At 36.4% G+C, this 17,433-nt stretch overlaps 2 protein-coding genes across 2 annotated transcripts; one reads left to right on the top strand and one right to left on the bottom strand.

Moving 5' to 3' along the window:
• Positions 1-2,383: 2,383 nt before the first annotated feature.
• ccl20b (chemokine (C-C motif) ligand 20b) lies at positions 2,384-9,805 on the top strand. Its single transcript, XM_044104055.1, has 5 exons — positions 2,384-2,470; positions 7,672-7,894; positions 7,988-8,090; positions 9,548-9,622; positions 9,710-9,805. The coding sequence occupies exons 2-5, from the start codon at positions 7,813-7,815 to the stop codon at positions 9,774-9,776; spliced, it is 327 nt and encodes a 108-aa protein (XP_043959990.1). The 5' UTR covers positions 2,384-2,470; positions 7,672-7,812; the 3' UTR covers positions 9,777-9,805.
• Positions 9,806-11,148: 1,343 nt separating this feature from the next.
• On the bottom strand, positions 11,149-16,585 carry LOC122824654 (toll-like receptor 13). The gene is made up of 6 exons (XM_044105516.1): positions 16,554-16,585; positions 16,148-16,270; positions 13,857-14,074; positions 12,197-12,252; positions 11,961-12,109; positions 11,149-11,752 (listed from the first exon to the last, which is right to left on the bottom strand). Exons 1-6 carry the CDS (start codon positions 16,583-16,585, stop codon positions 11,512-11,514), a joined length of 819 nt encoding a protein of 272 aa, XP_043961451.1. The 3' UTR covers positions 11,149-11,511.
• Positions 16,586-17,433: the final 848 nt, after the last annotated feature.

The raw sequence follows: 17,433 nt of genomic DNA, 5'->3' as shown, positions 1-17,433 counted from the left end.
TGTGACGTAACAATCAGAGGGTTTTTGACACCAAAAAACATTAACGTATTGCCAAAAAAACAACTCGGTGTTTTTTATTTTTTCTAAAATAATTGGGTTGTTTTTAGAGGTAGTAAAAACCCAAATGGAAGAATAAAAACCTGCAAAAAAGTGAATTTTACATAATTGATGCCCTTTAAAGATGTCCAGAGAGTCAGCAAAGCTATGTGCAGGAGCAAACTGTTCCACAGGTTAGAGGTCACAGACTGAAAGGCCCCGTCCCTGTGAGTTGAAGCAAAATACAGGAAAGGGCCAGAAGATTCTGGGATTGGGATAAAAGGCACCGAGCTGTAGAGTGTTTGGTGAGAGGAATATTGAGAAGCATGGCCTGTAGCAGAGAACATTAACTATAGACCAGTACTAATATACCTAGGAGCAGATGATTCAGTAGGCAGTTTTGCTACTGGGTTCAGAATAGCCTGAAGGTGTGAAACTGATTATCTGATAAGACTGGTAAAAAGAGCATTGCAGTCATCCAACCGTGAAACACAAAACCGTTATTACTGTCCTCTGCCCCCTGTGTGTTCTCTTTTCAGCCATTCCTGCATTGCTTTAGCATGGAGCGGCTGTCTTTATCTGAGTAGTTTCTCCCATGGCACAGCATACAACAGTTGCAGTTTTATTGGATCTGCAAAGCAGAATAGATCTTGTAAAAAGGCCAAATGCAACAAAAACTACTCAAACCAGAAACATGTCAATCATCTCTTGTCACGGACAAGAGATGATCACAACTTTCTGTGTGATTAATCGTTCTTGAGAATCAACGACCCGAATCCCAGCTGGTTCTTATCTTGGGGGTTAAATCTGTTGGAGACGCACAAATACGGCTGTGAACAGATCCGTTGATAGTTTTACTCTCACCTGTTGCTGTTTTGTTCCATCATGTCAGTATTAAAGTGGCATTTGTGCAGTTGGTAGAAAAATTTCTGTCATATCTATTTTTGGCTCACTGCCCCACATAATATCTGTTTCAAGGACTTTGAATAACAGATTTTTATCTTGGAGGCAGATAAATACCAGTGCCTTGAGTGGCCCGGTGAAACTCTACTCACAAGGACAGCCTGGAGATATTTCTTTGTGTCTTTATGACACATTACAAAGACCTTTTGTTATTCAACCTGTCATATAGGTCAGGTGTTGACAGAAAGGATTTAAAAGTCGGTGGCTTTTTTCATAACTTAAATAAACAGTGAGGAGTATCTGGTGCTATCAAGGTTACTGTCAAAAATGAACAGCAATAAAGTTGTATTTTCACCATTTCATTCATAAAAATGAAAATATGTCACAGTTCGAAACTAATTATTAATTTAGAAGCAGATCAGACTCCAAATTAAGGACCTGAAATGTAGAAGATTTGCACGTACAAAAACAGGTTCAAAATTAATAGCATGCGCTAACTAACGAGCTGAATCAATTAACCATTTTCTGCCTTTCTGAATGTGAAAAACATATTCTGATATCAGAAAGTTCAAAATATTGGGAGGAGGCTACACAAATGTAATGACTTCCCAATCAAAATGCCATTTATTAAGAATGAACCGGATTGCTGGTGCTGTTCTTGCATCTATATTTAGCAGGTGCAAACTGGCACCAAAAATGTTGCCAGCAGCTGCAGAAAGAGGAAGGTAGACTTGCTGGTTCAATATTTAAAATATTTTAAAAACATAAAATAAAAATAATAAAAAATTGATTTGAAATATTTTCTAGCATCACCAATTTTGAGCTGCAGGATTAACGAGTAATTCGAGCGCACCATTATTTTATGGCAGCATAATGCCAAGGAAAAGAGCTGAGTGTGCATCTAAAGTCTGACAGGTGTCTGGCACAGTCAGAGTTGTTGCAGATGAGAGCGTGGGTGTGAGAGATTTCACTGCACATGCCTCAAATTATTATTCGTTCACATAGAAATGTGCGCTCAAATCAATCTCACTGTGCACACAGATTGGTCACTGTGTGCTGAAATTTGTGGCACAGATAATGCCATAGAGAGGGGATGAAACAGGAAGAAACTTTGAAATTATTTATCATATAAAGATTTTTCAAAATGCAGCCAGTTTCCAGCCTTATTGTTACCACCAGAATACCACTAAATAAATATTTTAATATTTTAATCACAATAAAATATAACAAGATCAATTCACAAGGTAATAATGCAATGGATTAAAATGTCATGAGTCAGAGATACTGTTACTCTTTTTGATCTTATCCGCATAATGTATGCCTTAAAGACTTAAATTGTATTGTTTACATTTACAATGTGTTTGCCAACAGTTCGAGTTAAAAATATTAGTCTAATTTTATTTTGTAGATGTAGTAACCAAATGCGACCAGCAAGGGGAGTCTAGCGCTAGTGAGTCATAGTAAAGAACGGAACTTCCTCCTGGTTCCGAACGTCTCCGTGGCTCATTTATTGAAATATTCCTCTTTTCAGGTATGAGTTTCCACTTTTACTTACATGTATTGTTATAAGTGAATTTACTAAGTGCTACAAATATATTGAATACGTTTTGTTACCGACTATATTCACATATTTTGTGGGTAGTAGATGAGATTTTGCCAGAGTTAGCCGGTAGCTCGTAGCACACGATGATTGAAGCATTATGCTGTGTATTTCGGCTGCAGATGGCCTTTGAGGTTAGAAATGTTGAATACATGTACCGAAATTAATTAATTCCATATGGAGCAAGCATGTTATTGGGTTGTGGAAAGTGAGTTACAAAGAAATCCTTGGTATTTCTGTAAATTCTGTATCGGCTACTTGTATCTATCATATGTTGGTTCATAAGAAAATCATCAGCATTGTGTGTGTGTGTTACAACTATTACTCAATTACAATTTTTGAATTCTCTATCCACCTCTGTGTGTTACTAAGATAAATATCAGAGATATTTACTGTAGTACTTACAGCCGAATTAGCAAAACTAGCTTAGCTAATGTAGCTTTTATCTGTTAGCTAAGACAGACATATAGATTACGTGTACATTAATCTGCCAGTGACCAGAACCTTGTTATTCACATGAAGAGTTTCTACGTCCTTCAGGCTGCAAAGCTGCTCTATGTTTACTAAGTAGTGAACTACGTCATAGTCGGAAATCAGAGGCAGCCTGTCCACATTGTCTGACATGTTTCAGTTATCTGTTCCATGCGGGTCAATCCCAACAGCAGCGATTTTGTTGATGTATATTTCTCTTGCACATTGGTCAAGAGAGTTAACACGCTTTCTTTTTGCTCATTTATTTGGATAAATGAGCAAAAAATAAACACGCCATCTTGGTAGTCAAGCCAGTGTTGTTGACTACCAAGATGGCGCGGATCACTTCTGATTCATACTATGTATTCCACTTTCTAAGGCTTTTACAATAACGGCAGTTGATCCATCTGTGACTCTGAAGAGGAACAGGCGCACCTTCTTTAGAAAGAGAAACACCTAATGAAACATAAGATATTACCCTAATAGTTTTATTTGTTGAATATAAGTCTTACTTGTCTGAAGAAGCACTTGAATGCAGGAATGATATGGGGCACCCGTGTGAATCAGAAAGAGTACATTTCTATTCTTTTGTTACGTTGATACATAAAACCACTGTGTAATTAAGGGTCAAGGGATTTATTCAGCAAAAGTTGAATAGCTCTTTATACTAAGACACAGTCCTTTTTTACCCTGTGACAAAGGCAGACGTCATTCTTTGTGCATAAAGCATCCGATCAGGATCAAAGTTAATTTTTTCCAGACTTGTTATTTACAGCACAGTAAATGTGTAAGCTTGCATTCCAGGTCTTCATAAACTGAACTCGGAGTTGTTGCTCCCTGCTCTTTCTAAGTTTTGCTTTATAGTCACTGTTAAGTTTTTTATGGCTGCAGCGTACAAACTGCTGGTTCCAAATGATGCAAGTACCAGTTTTGATGCATTTGACTTGAGACAAATGCTCTCAATAGTGTTCTAAAACTCTTTACCAATCTGGGAAATGCAAATTTAACAGTTTTTCCACAAGGATGATCAGATTCACTAACAAGGAATGCAAACCCAAATTCCAACACTTGACTTCTGAAGTATTTTAATGATGATTATATTTGGCAGCTGTGCTATTCTTGCCACTCAAATATATAAAAATAGATTTCAAAACTATCTATAGTCTTTCTCAAGAACGTTTTGTCACGATAGCATCAAGAACATTTTAAAATGAAACTTAAGAATCGTTTATTTACACATTCTTCAATTGGTCGAAAGAAAAACACACCTGGTTACAAGCTTTTGTATAAATTATCTGAAAAATGTGCCACACATTTTGAAATATACTTTGTAGAAGCACCTTTCAGTGTTTTTGAGGTATGTCTGAAAAATAGCGGAAGCAAACATCTGCGAACATCAGTTGTCAAGATTTGCAACTGCTTCTCAATAGGATGTCTGAACTTTGACTGAGCCATTCTAACATGGATATGCTTTGATAAATATGCTCTCGTTCTGGTTGTGTAAGGTTCCTCTGCTGCTGAAGGTTTAAATCTTTTGCAGCTTCCAAAAGCTTTTCTTTAAGGATTCCCCTTTATTCGGCTCCATCCATCTTCCACAACTTTGCTAAACTCCCTCAGCATGTTTGCTACAAGGTTAATGGCTTCATGGCTTTTTGTTGCCACTTTTCAGTAAAAAGTGGATTTGTCGATTGCAAGACTAATTGTTACCATTTAGACATATTCTCTGCAGTTTATCTCAAATTACAGCAGCCCTCTTGAGTGTTTCTCACAATAGAGGGACGTAGTTAAGCGTGCAACGCTTTGCATTAGTATAAATCACCTTTGAAGTTTGTGCTTGCAACGTGTCAAAGACGGGGAAAGTCAATATGGCAGGAAACACTTGTAGGTTCACATTTCCTGAGCTAAAAATAGAACATGACTAAACAATGAACAAATAAAAGAAGACTGTAAAGTCATAATAAATTACCACAATGAGACTGCAGGTAGCAAAAAAAGGTGTAGCCATGAATTAAAGAAAATTTTGCAGTCTTGATGTGGGATGGTATTTATAGCAGAAACCTCTGCAATAAACATTCTCTAAGCTAAAACTGGGACATTCCCTGTTTTTGACCCTTGACAAAAAACATAGTGACTGAAGCATCCAATTAGGATCAAAGTTAATTTTTCCCAGTCTTGGCACCTAGTAACTGTATAACTCTGCATTCCAGATCTTGCACCAGAGTCTATTTTATCTGCCATTAAGTGAACTAGGAGTTGCTGCTTTCTGCTTTTTCTAAATTTTGTTGCATAATCGTCTTTAAGCTTTTTATGAAGGCAGCGTTTGAACAATTTTGGTTGTAGTATTTGGAACCATTTTGGATCTTAACTTGAAAGAAATCTCTCAGTACTTTTCTTAGCACTTCACCGTCTGGGAAATGCAAACTCAACTGTTTTACTACAAGGCTGATCAGGTTTCTTTTATGATTCTGAGTTGCATCACCAACAAGGAAACAAACGCCACCATTGTAAACCCAAATTCCCAAGCTTGACCTTTGAGCGTTATCATCAATGGGTAACTAATTTTAAACATCTGTGCTATTTTTAGTTGGTCTACAAATAGCTTTCATTGAAATTGCCGTTTGTTATGACATCATGGGTACATTTCTCAGAGGCTATTAAAATACTTGGTTTGTTGTCCATTGACAAAAATGTCCTGATTTACGATGCCTTAGGGGAAATGTTCCTGTCTTGTAGTTTGAGTCAAAGGAGAGTGAAAGGTGAAGGCCTTTTGAAATGCGACATGTTTTCTTTAACGTGTAGTGACGCTGGTTTTTGTTTTTAAGACACAGGTGCTCACACTTGCATGCCAGTGCAATGTGAGTGCAAAGGTTTGCTGAAAAGGTATTGATAGCTCCTGAACTATCTTGAACTTTGACATGTTATAAGCACAAACTTAATTAAAACTCTTTAAAAGCAAATAATATAACTTAACATAGGTTTTATTGAACTATTTAGCAGATTGTTATCTGCAGCATTTACGTATCCGCCTGCATGCAATCCCAGTAAATATTACTGGGTCAATTCAGTTCATTCTTCAGGAATTCTGATAATTTTTAAGAGCTACGTATCAGAACTTATCTGGTCGACTGTATTGTCTGTCAGAATTAGTGGTTTGGGTTTTCTAACACCCTGATTTGCATCGTTCGCTGTCTCTTTTTTCCAGCATTAAACTCTGATTAGCATTGTGTAGACAAACATAACCAAGCCTTTTTCGGCCTGAATGTCAGAAGGTCCTGATGTATGGTATGTTGCATCCATCTTCTTGAATAGTTCTTCAGTTGTACTTTGCTTATTAAGGTATATTTGGTGAGCTGATAAAATATGAGCATTTTTAGAGGGAATCTCAAGTATTTGCAGGTTTCTGCTATTTATTATAGTCTTTAACTCCTGCAATAAAGGACAGTTGCTGTATCTGTTTAGAGTTTGGTTGTTGGATTGAAAGTATGCTACGATCAATTTGTGGTTTCTTACTTATTTTCTGGATCTTAGTTGTCATATCTTTGAAAGTTGCTGTATCCACTTATTGCCATTCATGCATGTTTATCTATTGACTTCAGTTTGTTTTTGAGATATCTTACTGTAATATAGTTTGAGGAATTTTAATATTAAGAAACAAAGGTTGAAGAGCATAATGACGGCTATTTTTCATTTCATCTGACGTTCTTTCATAGCATTTCTCAGGATCTTGTGCTTGATGTTCTTTCTCCTCTCAGAGGAAGGTATTGCAACACTCAGACGTCTCTGGGGAGTGCAAAGGTACAATAGTTGGCAGTCATGTAGAGATGAGAACAATGATTACCTCTTCAAAAGAGTTTTTTAAATAAAGTATTAGATAAACCATTTTCTATACAATTAAAAGCTTGGCTTTAAGAACAGGCTCATATTTATGTAGGAATTTGTCAGTAGGAAACAGGTTTTACTTATTTTGAAAAGAGAAAAGTCACTTTAAACCTTGTTCTACCAGACTAAGATTAGCAAATATTAAGTGTAGAAATGCAGCCTTAGATGTGCAATTCATTGTGTTTTTGCATGTTTCTCCTGTTGTGTCTGTTCTTGGAGATAAAATAACCCACCTGGTTACGGTTGAGCAAACAACGCAACTTAACATTAGGAGGGTGTTTTATTTAGCTTTTGCCTTTAAATCATTTTTATTCTCTGGATTTGCTTTACAAAAACAACCATAGGAGTTAATCATAAGATAGTAGTCTAATACTACATTGTTAAAATATGTAGCAAGACATTTTCCCATGTAATAAGTGAAATAATCCACCAGTGGAACCAGAACGTTTTCATCAATATTAAGGAATTATTGGCCTAAAACAAGCTCTGCTGTCTTTCTAAAATGTTACCTGTAAGTTAGTTTTATCTTATTTCAAGTGTGCTACGATATTGGCACAAGAAACTAGACCAAAAATAGTTACTATTTTGCATTTTTGCATTAGCCTTGATTCAAAATTCACTCTCCTGAACTCCAAAGCTGCAGTGCAACACTCGTCCATGCAGTGAATTATTAATTTTAGTTGCTTATCCAGCTGATTTCAGCCAGATGAAATTTCCAGGCTTTCTGTCAATCATTTCCTGGTTTTATACTGAAGAAACACGCATGGTCTCACTTCACCCAGCCCACCTGGGAAGTCCCACTGCTGGCTTCACAGCCTATTTAAAGGAGGGATTGCAGCACCCGACGTGTAGCAATCGCTGAATTCCTTCAGACCTGTTGCGCCTCTTCGTTTACACTCAACAAATCCAAGAGCGGCGTGGGAATGGAGAGCAACAAGGCGTGTCTCTTTGCAGCGCTGTGCGTCTTCCTCATTGTTTCCAGCTTCGTCTGCAGCTCAGATTCAGGTGAGTGAGTCGGATCTGTGCAAGCGCCAGAGTGTTTGAGGTGAATATTTACAGAAAATGAAATTCATTAACCGTTGGTTTTTCTGTTCGCAGCGAGCTGCTGCTTGAGATACACCAAAATGAAGCTGTCCTGCCTTCAGGTGAAGAACTACAGCGTTCAGACCATCCACGGCTCCTGTGACATCTCTGCCATTATGTGAGTTTGGACGATGCTATTTAAAAAATAAAATAAATTGTCATGTGAGTTTCTGGAGCTGCTAAAGGAAAAACAAAGTGCGTTACAATTAATAGATGCATTATAGTTATTGTAGCTATTTTGCCTTAGTAAGGCATAAATAGCTGCAATAACTGTAATGATTGTGGTAATAATTGTCTGCACAGTGCATGTTAGATGCTGGGTCAAACATTAGACAGGGCGGTAGCCCAGGGTACCATTTTTATTTGGGGTAGCCCACAGATCAATTTTTTTTTTCTTTTCCCTTTTTTTTAATAAATTCTTGCACTTTATACTTTATAAGTAATAATATTTTAGGATTTTTATGTATGTGAAGCAACACTCAGGTAGTCAAAAAATGTCAAATTCTACTATTTTCTGAGGGGAACAACATTGATCTATTATATTAAACCAGGGATGTCCAAAATGTGGTGCGAGGGCCATTTGTGGCATGTGAACTGATTTTGAGTGGCTCGCAATTCAAGAATGATACAAATGTGACTTTGCATCTCTCTAGCAGGCAACCAGATAAACGATTAATGAATTTATTAAACTTTGCTATATGCATCTTAATAACAGTGATCTAAATTTTATTTTTATATATTTCTAAGAGTAATAAAATCTTCAGTCAAGACCTTTAAAAATTGGACTGGTTTTCTTAAAATGAAGCAAATTTACACATACGTTACAATAAAAAATAAATAAAAACTACTCGTTTAATCTTAGTTTATTATGGAGCAGGAAAAAAATCCCAGATGATTTTGGGATGACGAAAAGTTTGGACACCCCTGTATTAAACCTGCCATCATCAGTTGCTATCACCAGTTCAAACCCGGTTTATTTATAATAATATGTATAAATTTGCATTAGTTAGTAATTTGCTTTAGTGGATGGGGACCAAAATGGTGTCCAGCCCAGGGCCGACATCCATGTAAATCCGGCCCTGGTCAGATAGTAAAAATGGCTTCTTCAGATGATAATTCCCAATAGAAATAAAATTAATGGTGAGAAAAATCTTGTTAATCATCTACCTAGGTAGTAACTAGTTACATTTACTCAGATTTACTTGAGTATTTTTATTAAATTTACTGTTAAGATTATTTTTGCTAATCTTACTTGAGTAAAATCTCTGGATTTTCTACCTACTGAGTTCATATAACTTATGAACTTATTTTATATTTGGTAAAAAATAATTTTGGCCTAATTTTGTTATTTTTTTGTTACACATATGAATTATTGACATTTTGCTGTTTAAAATACCAAAATTTCCACCTAACTTTATTTTTTGATCTGTCTGATGATGTAATTTTTAAATATTAAATGATTGATAATTTGATCCATTACTCAGATCTTTTACTGCTGCTCTTCGTTTTTGGGAACTCTGCCCCCCTCTGGATTTCAGGAGCTACAGCTCATGCATGTTTCCTCTCCTCTTGCAGTTTCCACGTCAACAGGAGGTTCGTGTGCGCCGACCCGGCGAAGCCGTGGACCAGGAGGGCCGTGAAGTGCGTGGAGTGAGTATTTTAAACGTCCCTCTTCACGTGCTTCGTCTCTCGGCTCTCGCAGCCACTTACTGATCGAATCTGTGTTTCTGTTTGCAGTGAGAGACGGAAGAAGAGAGTTAATGAAGTCCTGAAGAAACTGAGCAATGACAACAAAACTCAATAACTTGGAGTCAAAATGGCTGGAAAATAAGAGAAAATATGTTTAAGGTTCTCTAAAGTCTTGTTGAATGGTAACAGGGATTTAATGCTTTTCTGTCACCTTTTTTGTACATATATCTCTTCTGTTTTATAAACAGGAACGTGTAGTATTTAATAATACCCCATCTATAGCTGTGTTGATAATGGGAAAACAACCTGTATGTTTTTTAACAAAAAATCGAACTAATATAACTTTACATTTACAATGGTTACCGTAAATGTGCTGCAGAGAGGCAACTTTTTATTTGTTGTTTATTTAAAATGCATGTCATTTCTGAGATTTTAACATAAAAAATGTTGAATGGTGTTAAAATATGTCTAAAGTAAGAAATAAAGCTGGAAAAACAAATAAAGCTGTATATTTGATTTTATTTGAGAGTTTCAAACATTTAATTATGAACATCCTTTTGGGTTTCTACATTGTAAATATTTTTTAAATATCTGAAATTCTTACAAGATATAATATCCATAATTATCTATTTTTTCCATATAGAAAAAAAGGAAGCAAAAATTGTTTCCACCAACATAGGAGGTTTATTCTTACATACATATGAACATGTAAAACAAACATATCTAAAATGTTTAGCTTAGATGTGGATAACTACTTAAAGATAAGTTAAATTAAAAGATTTGATTAAAAAAAGCTTAATTACTCATCCAAAGAAACCAAACTCACATTTCAATTTAAAATGTTGCATTTCACAACAAAATTTAAATAACCGCTTTTTATTGTTTTTAAATACTGCCACTCTTGATAGGAAAGTAAAAAATATATCTTTTAAGTTTTAACTAACTGTGAAGTCACTAGTCATACATGCAACTATTATTGGGAAAAAGTCAATATTTTTATACTCATAAACTAGATCCTCACATTTTCATGTAATTTAATCGTCTGGCTGTAAACTGATTTATAAATAAAAGATTTTTTCCTTTAGAAAGTGCAGATAGTTTAAAATCGCTCATCTATGTTCACTTTCTGTGAGGAAGTGAAAGTTATTTAAAGAGCTTAAGAGTTGGGACTTTTTCATCTAAATCAAAATGTGCCAAATGTTCAGTTTTCATAGTTTTGCTTTCAGTCTGTGAATAATTTATATTTGTAAACAAAAACAACAATTTTGTGTTTCTGCATTGTGATTTATTTTACTTGAATTTAATAAAAATGTTTAGTTTTTCCCAGATAATTTGTAAACTAATAATCATACAAAGCTTTAGTAAATGACATGTGGTGAATTGCTTAAAAAATAAATTAAGTTTATTTTCTCATTTTTGTTTTTATTAAAGATTACCAAAAGACAAAATATTTAGAAAATAATGCATACATATAATAATATCTAAAAGGAAAACACAGTTAGAGGAAAAAGTTGTGATCAAACCAGGACTAAACACAACTAAAAGTCTGTCAGGTATAGAAACGCAGGTGAGATTTACTGGAAAAATAACTTTTACTAGTATAAAATTATAAAAATAAAAACACAGAACCTTAAAATCACCAATATTTATCAAATCATGCTAAAGAAAAAGACAATCATAGTAAGGTTTCCAGAGCTGTTCTACAACTTTTAAAAAAAAATTTTTCCAACTCATATTACAATATATTTCCGTTGATAGAGATATAAATTAAATCCTCTGTTGTTCAGACGTTGCAGGAAATAATCCCAGATTGTCCAGAAGGAAGTCAGTAATTGTGCCCTTCCTTCTTATCAATACGTTTCTATCACAGCGAGCTGTAATTTCTCCTCATTTGGATCGTTTCCGGTCTGCAGAGCCTTCCTCAGGTTTTCCCAGAATACCTCTGGGTGGTCTGCGGCGCGCGGCCAGCTCAGGTAAGTCTGCTTCTTCAGCAGCTTCCTCATTCGGTGGAAAGGAGACAGCAGGTAGGTGGGAATGTCCTCCAAAAACACCAGGATCAGCACATCCTTCTGCTCGTCAAAGAGACGGAAACTGAGAAAGAGAGAAAATGGCTTTAGAAAAACAGTTGATTTTAGGGTTGTTAAAATAATCTACATTTCAATATAATTAATACTGGGGCTGTAACTAGTACTCAAATGATTCGATTTAGCGCACTGTGTTCTGGCCGGGTGATTATTTGTGTTGCTCAACGCTTTTATTTACACCTATGAGTTGTTGACAAATGTTTTCTTTTGCTTACCTGGCTGTCTGGACCTCCCTGGAGCACCACTCGCTCCGGAGATATCTGCGGCTGATCACACAGATCGTCTTCCTGCTGCTATAAATGGCATCTGTGATGTTGTCTATGATGGGCTTCCCTGCAGAGAACAACAAACCGCAGAAGTTTAGCTAATATGCAACAGCGACACCCTGTGGAGAACTAGTGACATTACAATGCACACTGGTTAAAACTATTTCTGGGAATTTATACCAAACCGTGAATAAAAGGTTGCTTGAACTGTTGTCAGTGATGTTGTGACACTTGTTGGAGTCTGACATGAGAGAGCTGAGGCTCATAGAGCAGCACCACTGAAAGGTGGAGCTGTGGTAAAAAGAAATGATGAACTGGACCGACAGCTTGAAGCTTTGGGTGCAGAAATAGCAGCTCTGGGATCATGTTGAGAAAATAAAACCAAACCAAATCCAAAGATGCCTGTTTCAGACACAAGGAAACCAAGGTCTTTCTTGAACTGCAAAATATTTCAGCTTTGACTAAATAAGAAGAACCGATGGAGACATCATGCATGCAAGTCTGAAAACAGGATTTGAAACAACCAAATGATATTTATGAGAATATTTAGGTAATGAAGGTGAGATGCTATACACAATGTACACAATGGGTTGGTGACGCTCTTTACACCAAAAAGGCTCGTCCTCTGATGTGAGCACGAGTAAAAACAGTTTTAACATAATGTAAAGGTACAGAGACCCTTGCATAAGAACTTATAATTCCCCAGTCATTCTTGGAAAGGTTCCAAAGAGTTTGAACTATCATTAACTTCTACATTTTGTGTTTAGTCTGTTACGTGGTTAATTTTTCTTGTCTTCAGAGTTGTGGTCTTTAGTTTAAAATTTTCTAATTTGCTGTTTTCTGTTTTGTTTTTGGTCAACTGCGAGTTTCTCTTCTGAGTTTGCTTCACTTCCTGATTTTGTCCCTCTAATGTTGGCTTATCTTGAGCTTTGTGACTGTACCATTGTGTATTTTGGGGTTTCTGTACTCTGCACGCTGATCTTCTCACTTGTCTCTTGTTATTTCACTCTCTGCTGTTGTGTCTTGTCATTTCTTCATGCTCCTGCTTTCCAGTCTGTAGTCTGTTAACTTGCTTCATGATCTTGTTGTATTCTAGATCTTTGACTTTGTTTTTGTGCATTTCTGTTTGAGTTATTTAATTTTTCACACATATCAAACCTCCCGCCTCCCCTGCTTTGCCATTGATATGCCTTGCAAAATGTGATATGATGTCCATCATGCCATAGGAGAAAAGACTGTGTACAGTGGGCGGCAGTCACCTATTATCTCAGGATCATAGGTAGACATCCCAGTGAAATTAGACATTCAACCACGGGATGTGGGAAATACGGGGTCTTTATGTCAAAGTATTCCTCAAACAGAGGTGTTGCTAGCTGTACAACAGACAAAGTTTGGACTAACTGTAATTTCTGGACATGAGTTCGTCTTTGTCCCAAAAATGCAAACCCAGCTCTTCAAAGCATCCCTAGCAACCCGTACCTTTTGCAAGGCCCTCCACAGTATTCACTATGGGGGATACATTCATAAGTTTTCTCCAGATCCAGAAAATTCAGGTGGACTCTACCTAACTCAAGCAACTCTTCAAGTCTAAAAATCTGGTCACCTTTTCTACCATTGGAAGGAAAATTACAGTTCTCCTGCCTGAATCTGAGAGTCTACAGATGGTTTAACTTTTCTATAACATAATGGTACTTGAAGGTATGTCTTATGTTCAAATACAGATAGATTCTAGCATCCAGCCTCTTTAACATCTACTCTTCCTTTGTCCTGAGCAACTGAACCAGACAAACATTGAGTTTCATGCAACTGTAAAGAGTTCACAGTATGATGCAGGAAAGGTCTTACCTGGTTCAAAGTCTCGATGGTGCAGACACAGCCTCCAGCCCTGCTCTCCTTCCAGTTTGGGTAACAGTTCACCAATCACCCAAGGCTCATCACTGGAGTTGTAGGAGATAAAGGCGTCGTACTGATGAGGAGCTTGCTTATTTTTGTACTTTGAGTCAAAGAGCCAAGCCCAGAATAGGTAGTAGGCAATGTAAAGTTGGGACCTCATGAAATGGTAGCTGAAGGACATAACCATGACAAAGAGAACCATGCATGTTGTGGACACAAAGCAGATGAAACCCTTATCCTGTAAGCAGGATGTGAAGTCGAAATCCAAAAACCTTTTGCCTTTGAAGTCATCTGGATAGTTGCAAGAGTAGTTATACGCATCAATAACCTGTGTTTGTGTATTTGCTATTGTCCAGTTTAGGAACCAGGCATTGTCACAGTCACAGGAGAAACTAATATATGTAAAGTCAACACACAGGAGCGATGGAAGCGACTTGATTACATCTTCAGTGATGACTGAGTATTGGTTGTGTCTTCCCTGCAGAAACTCCAGCTTGGTCAGATTGGCATCTATGAAGAAATCTAATGACTGAAGACCTGTTCTGTGTACGTAGAGGTTTTTAAGGTTTTGAAGTGGGGCTAACAGTTCTGAAGACAGAGTCCTCAAATCGTTTGACCCAAGATCAAGATTTTCGAGCTTTGGGGTGTATTTAAATGTGCCTTCATTGATGTAGGTAATATGAATTCTTTTGGCATAGAAACTCAACAAGTTGTTTAAACCTTGCAGGAAATTTGGAGGCAGAAAGCACTTTCCAGAAGTGTGCTGACCAATAATAGACAACTCCTCCAAACGGGACAGATTAGAAAATGGTGGATATATCATAGACTGACTGCTAAAATATTTAATGTGATTAGAAGATAGATCCAATCTTCTTAGATTAATCAGAGGATTGAAAACATCTGACTTTAAGGCCTTTCCTGTGATACTGTTTGTCAGCAAGCGGACATCAGTGAGATTTGTCAGTCCAACAAAACTGTTTTTATGAAAGTCCTTTATTTGATTTTGATGTAATGATAAGTTGAGGAGAGACCGCAAGCCCCCAAATTCCTTTGATGAAATTTTAGTAAGTTTATTTCCATTTAAATACAGGCGTTTAAGGTTTGGAAGATGATTTTCAAAAGATCCATTTAAATGTGCTATCTGGTTGGATTGCAATTTGAGAACTTGGAGTCGTAGCAAATCCTTGAAGGCACATTTGTTCAGAGATGGGATTGAGTTATTCTTCATGCTTAGTTCCTTCAACATTGTCTTATTGGAGAAATCTTGACATGTGATTGAGCGGATCGTGTTGCTATCTAGATCAAGCTCAGAAAGATTTTGTAGATTCCTTGTTGCGTTTGGAACAGATGAAAGTTTATTTCTACTCAGACCCAAAATCCTTAAACCTTTTAATGCTGTGAAGGCATTTTCTTGGATAATTTCTATAGAATTATCTGCTAAATCTAACTCAGTCAGATGGACACATGATTTGAACAAATCTGAATGAATCATCTTGAGCTTATTGTGTCGTAAATGCAATTTGGACATTGTTGGGATTGAGCAGGAAATGTCGATGAGTTGGCTTTGGTTGCGTTTCATGCTGTTCATCCGCAGAAAGGTGAGTGATGAGTTTACAGCTTTAAATAATTCTTTCATATCATCAAGAGACATAATGAGCCCAGAGATGTCAAGACTGGACACTGAGCTCAAGAAAGTATGGTTTTTCAGATTCCACCTCATTGGTTTGTTGCCGTAAGGATTGCCGATCTTCAGACAGGTGAGATTTTGGAAGATGTCAGCAGTGATCCTAAAGTCTTCCAAGGGATTAAAAGTCAAGTCAAGTCGGCAAAGATTGAGTGAATTCTTGGTAAATTCCCAGGAATGAAAGGCTTTTAAACTATTTCCTTTTAGCACCAACTCTTGTAGCTGTGGCATATACTGCAGTATGAGTTGAACATCTCTGATCTGTTTCAGTTTGTTGTATGAAATATCCAAAACGTTTAATTTCCTCAAAGACTGGAAAGATGTAGATGACACAATTTTTATCTGGTTATGATTAATTCGTAACTCGGTGAGGTTGCTCAACCCATCAAAAGCTCTTTCCTCTAGTTTAATAACTTTATTGTTGTTAAGATTTAATTTTTGGAGGGAAGTCAGAGAGGCAAAAGCAGCGCTTTCGATATGTAAAATCTTATTGCGATTCAGTTCCAAGTACACTAGAAGAGGTAAGGGTGTGAAATCTGAAGATTGTATCTTTGTCAACCTGTTTACAGAAAGGTCAAAGCCGGTAACGGTTGGAGGAATATCCTGAGGAATAGTAGTCAGTCGTCTCTCCGCACAGAAAGCTATAGTCTTGCTCAGGCTGCAGCTCTTCAGTGAAAATCCACTGCCAGGAACAGCAGCACAGATCAGAAACATCAAGAGGAAAATCACGTTGCCTTTGGAACATCTTGAATGTCTTTTTGCTCTAGCTATGTCCTCTGATCCCATTTTGTAATCTTCACCAAATTATGTTTTGTAAACAGCCTCTGGATGAGTTTATCTGCTTCCCTGAAAAGTCAACAACCAGACAAGTGTATAAAATACAAATGTTTGCAACATTTTTAGAAGTTTTTTGCATTAAAATATAAATTTTCAGACACTTACTTTTGCTTTTACGAAATGCTCACATGTCAGCGATCTTCACAAAACGATGTTCCATCTCGTCGGCTGAAAAAGTCAGTTCTGTTATTACTGAGTTAGTGTGAGACAATTTAGCTAAGTTTAGAAACAGATCATCTTTCTGCGAATCACTGAGGAAAAGGAAGTTGCCCTCAGCAATAGAAGAAGGGTTAGTTTGGTTGTTGCTCATTTAAGATCTGCTGCCCCATTAATGTTAGTGTTTTTAAGAAAACTACATATTTGTGTGCAACATATATTTTAGAAACGGTTGTATTTCTGTTTCCTGCTCCTTCTGTATTAGACAACGATGGACAGAGTACCAAAATAATGTCCTCAAGTAAGAATACTTAAATTTTTCTTACTCAAGTAAAAGTAATGACTGTAGTAAGAGTGAAAAAAGTTTCTGTAACTAGGCAGAAAACTGAAGTATTGAGTAATTGATGAAAACATCTGATTTAATGATGTCATCAGACAGACAAACACTCGGTGTACACATATGTATATATTAGAAAAGGGTAATGTACTTCCTAACTTTCACAATGTTTAGTGCACTAAATTAATTTTTCTAATTTTCTTTTGTGTTTTGTAAACTTTAAATTGAATTAATTTCACCATCTTTGTTGAAGTTTATCAGCAGTTAAGAAGACTTCCAAGTAGTTGGACATTTATATTTATGCTTTTAGAGTTTATTTATGCAGCAATTTCCTTTCCTCATATTCTATTTTTTCCCCAGTAACATTAGTAAAAACTATAAACATACAGAGAACAAGATACAAATATTAATAAAATATCAAGTGTTGTGATCTTTCAACAGCAGATATAATCTAAATTACTAGCATTTAAACTTGATTTTGTGAAGATAATAAAATCTGGAAATTTGTTTTTTGT

The sequence above is a fragment of the Gambusia affinis genome, linkage group LG21, assembly GCF_019740435.1.
Source record: "Gambusia affinis linkage group LG21, SWU_Gaff_1.0, whole genome shotgun sequence".
Lineage (NCBI taxonomy): Eukaryota > Metazoa > Chordata > Actinopteri > Cyprinodontiformes > Poeciliidae > Gambusia > Gambusia affinis.
Note: the sequence above shows the minus strand (reverse complement) of the source record. Positions and strands in the feature narration are given on the sequence as shown.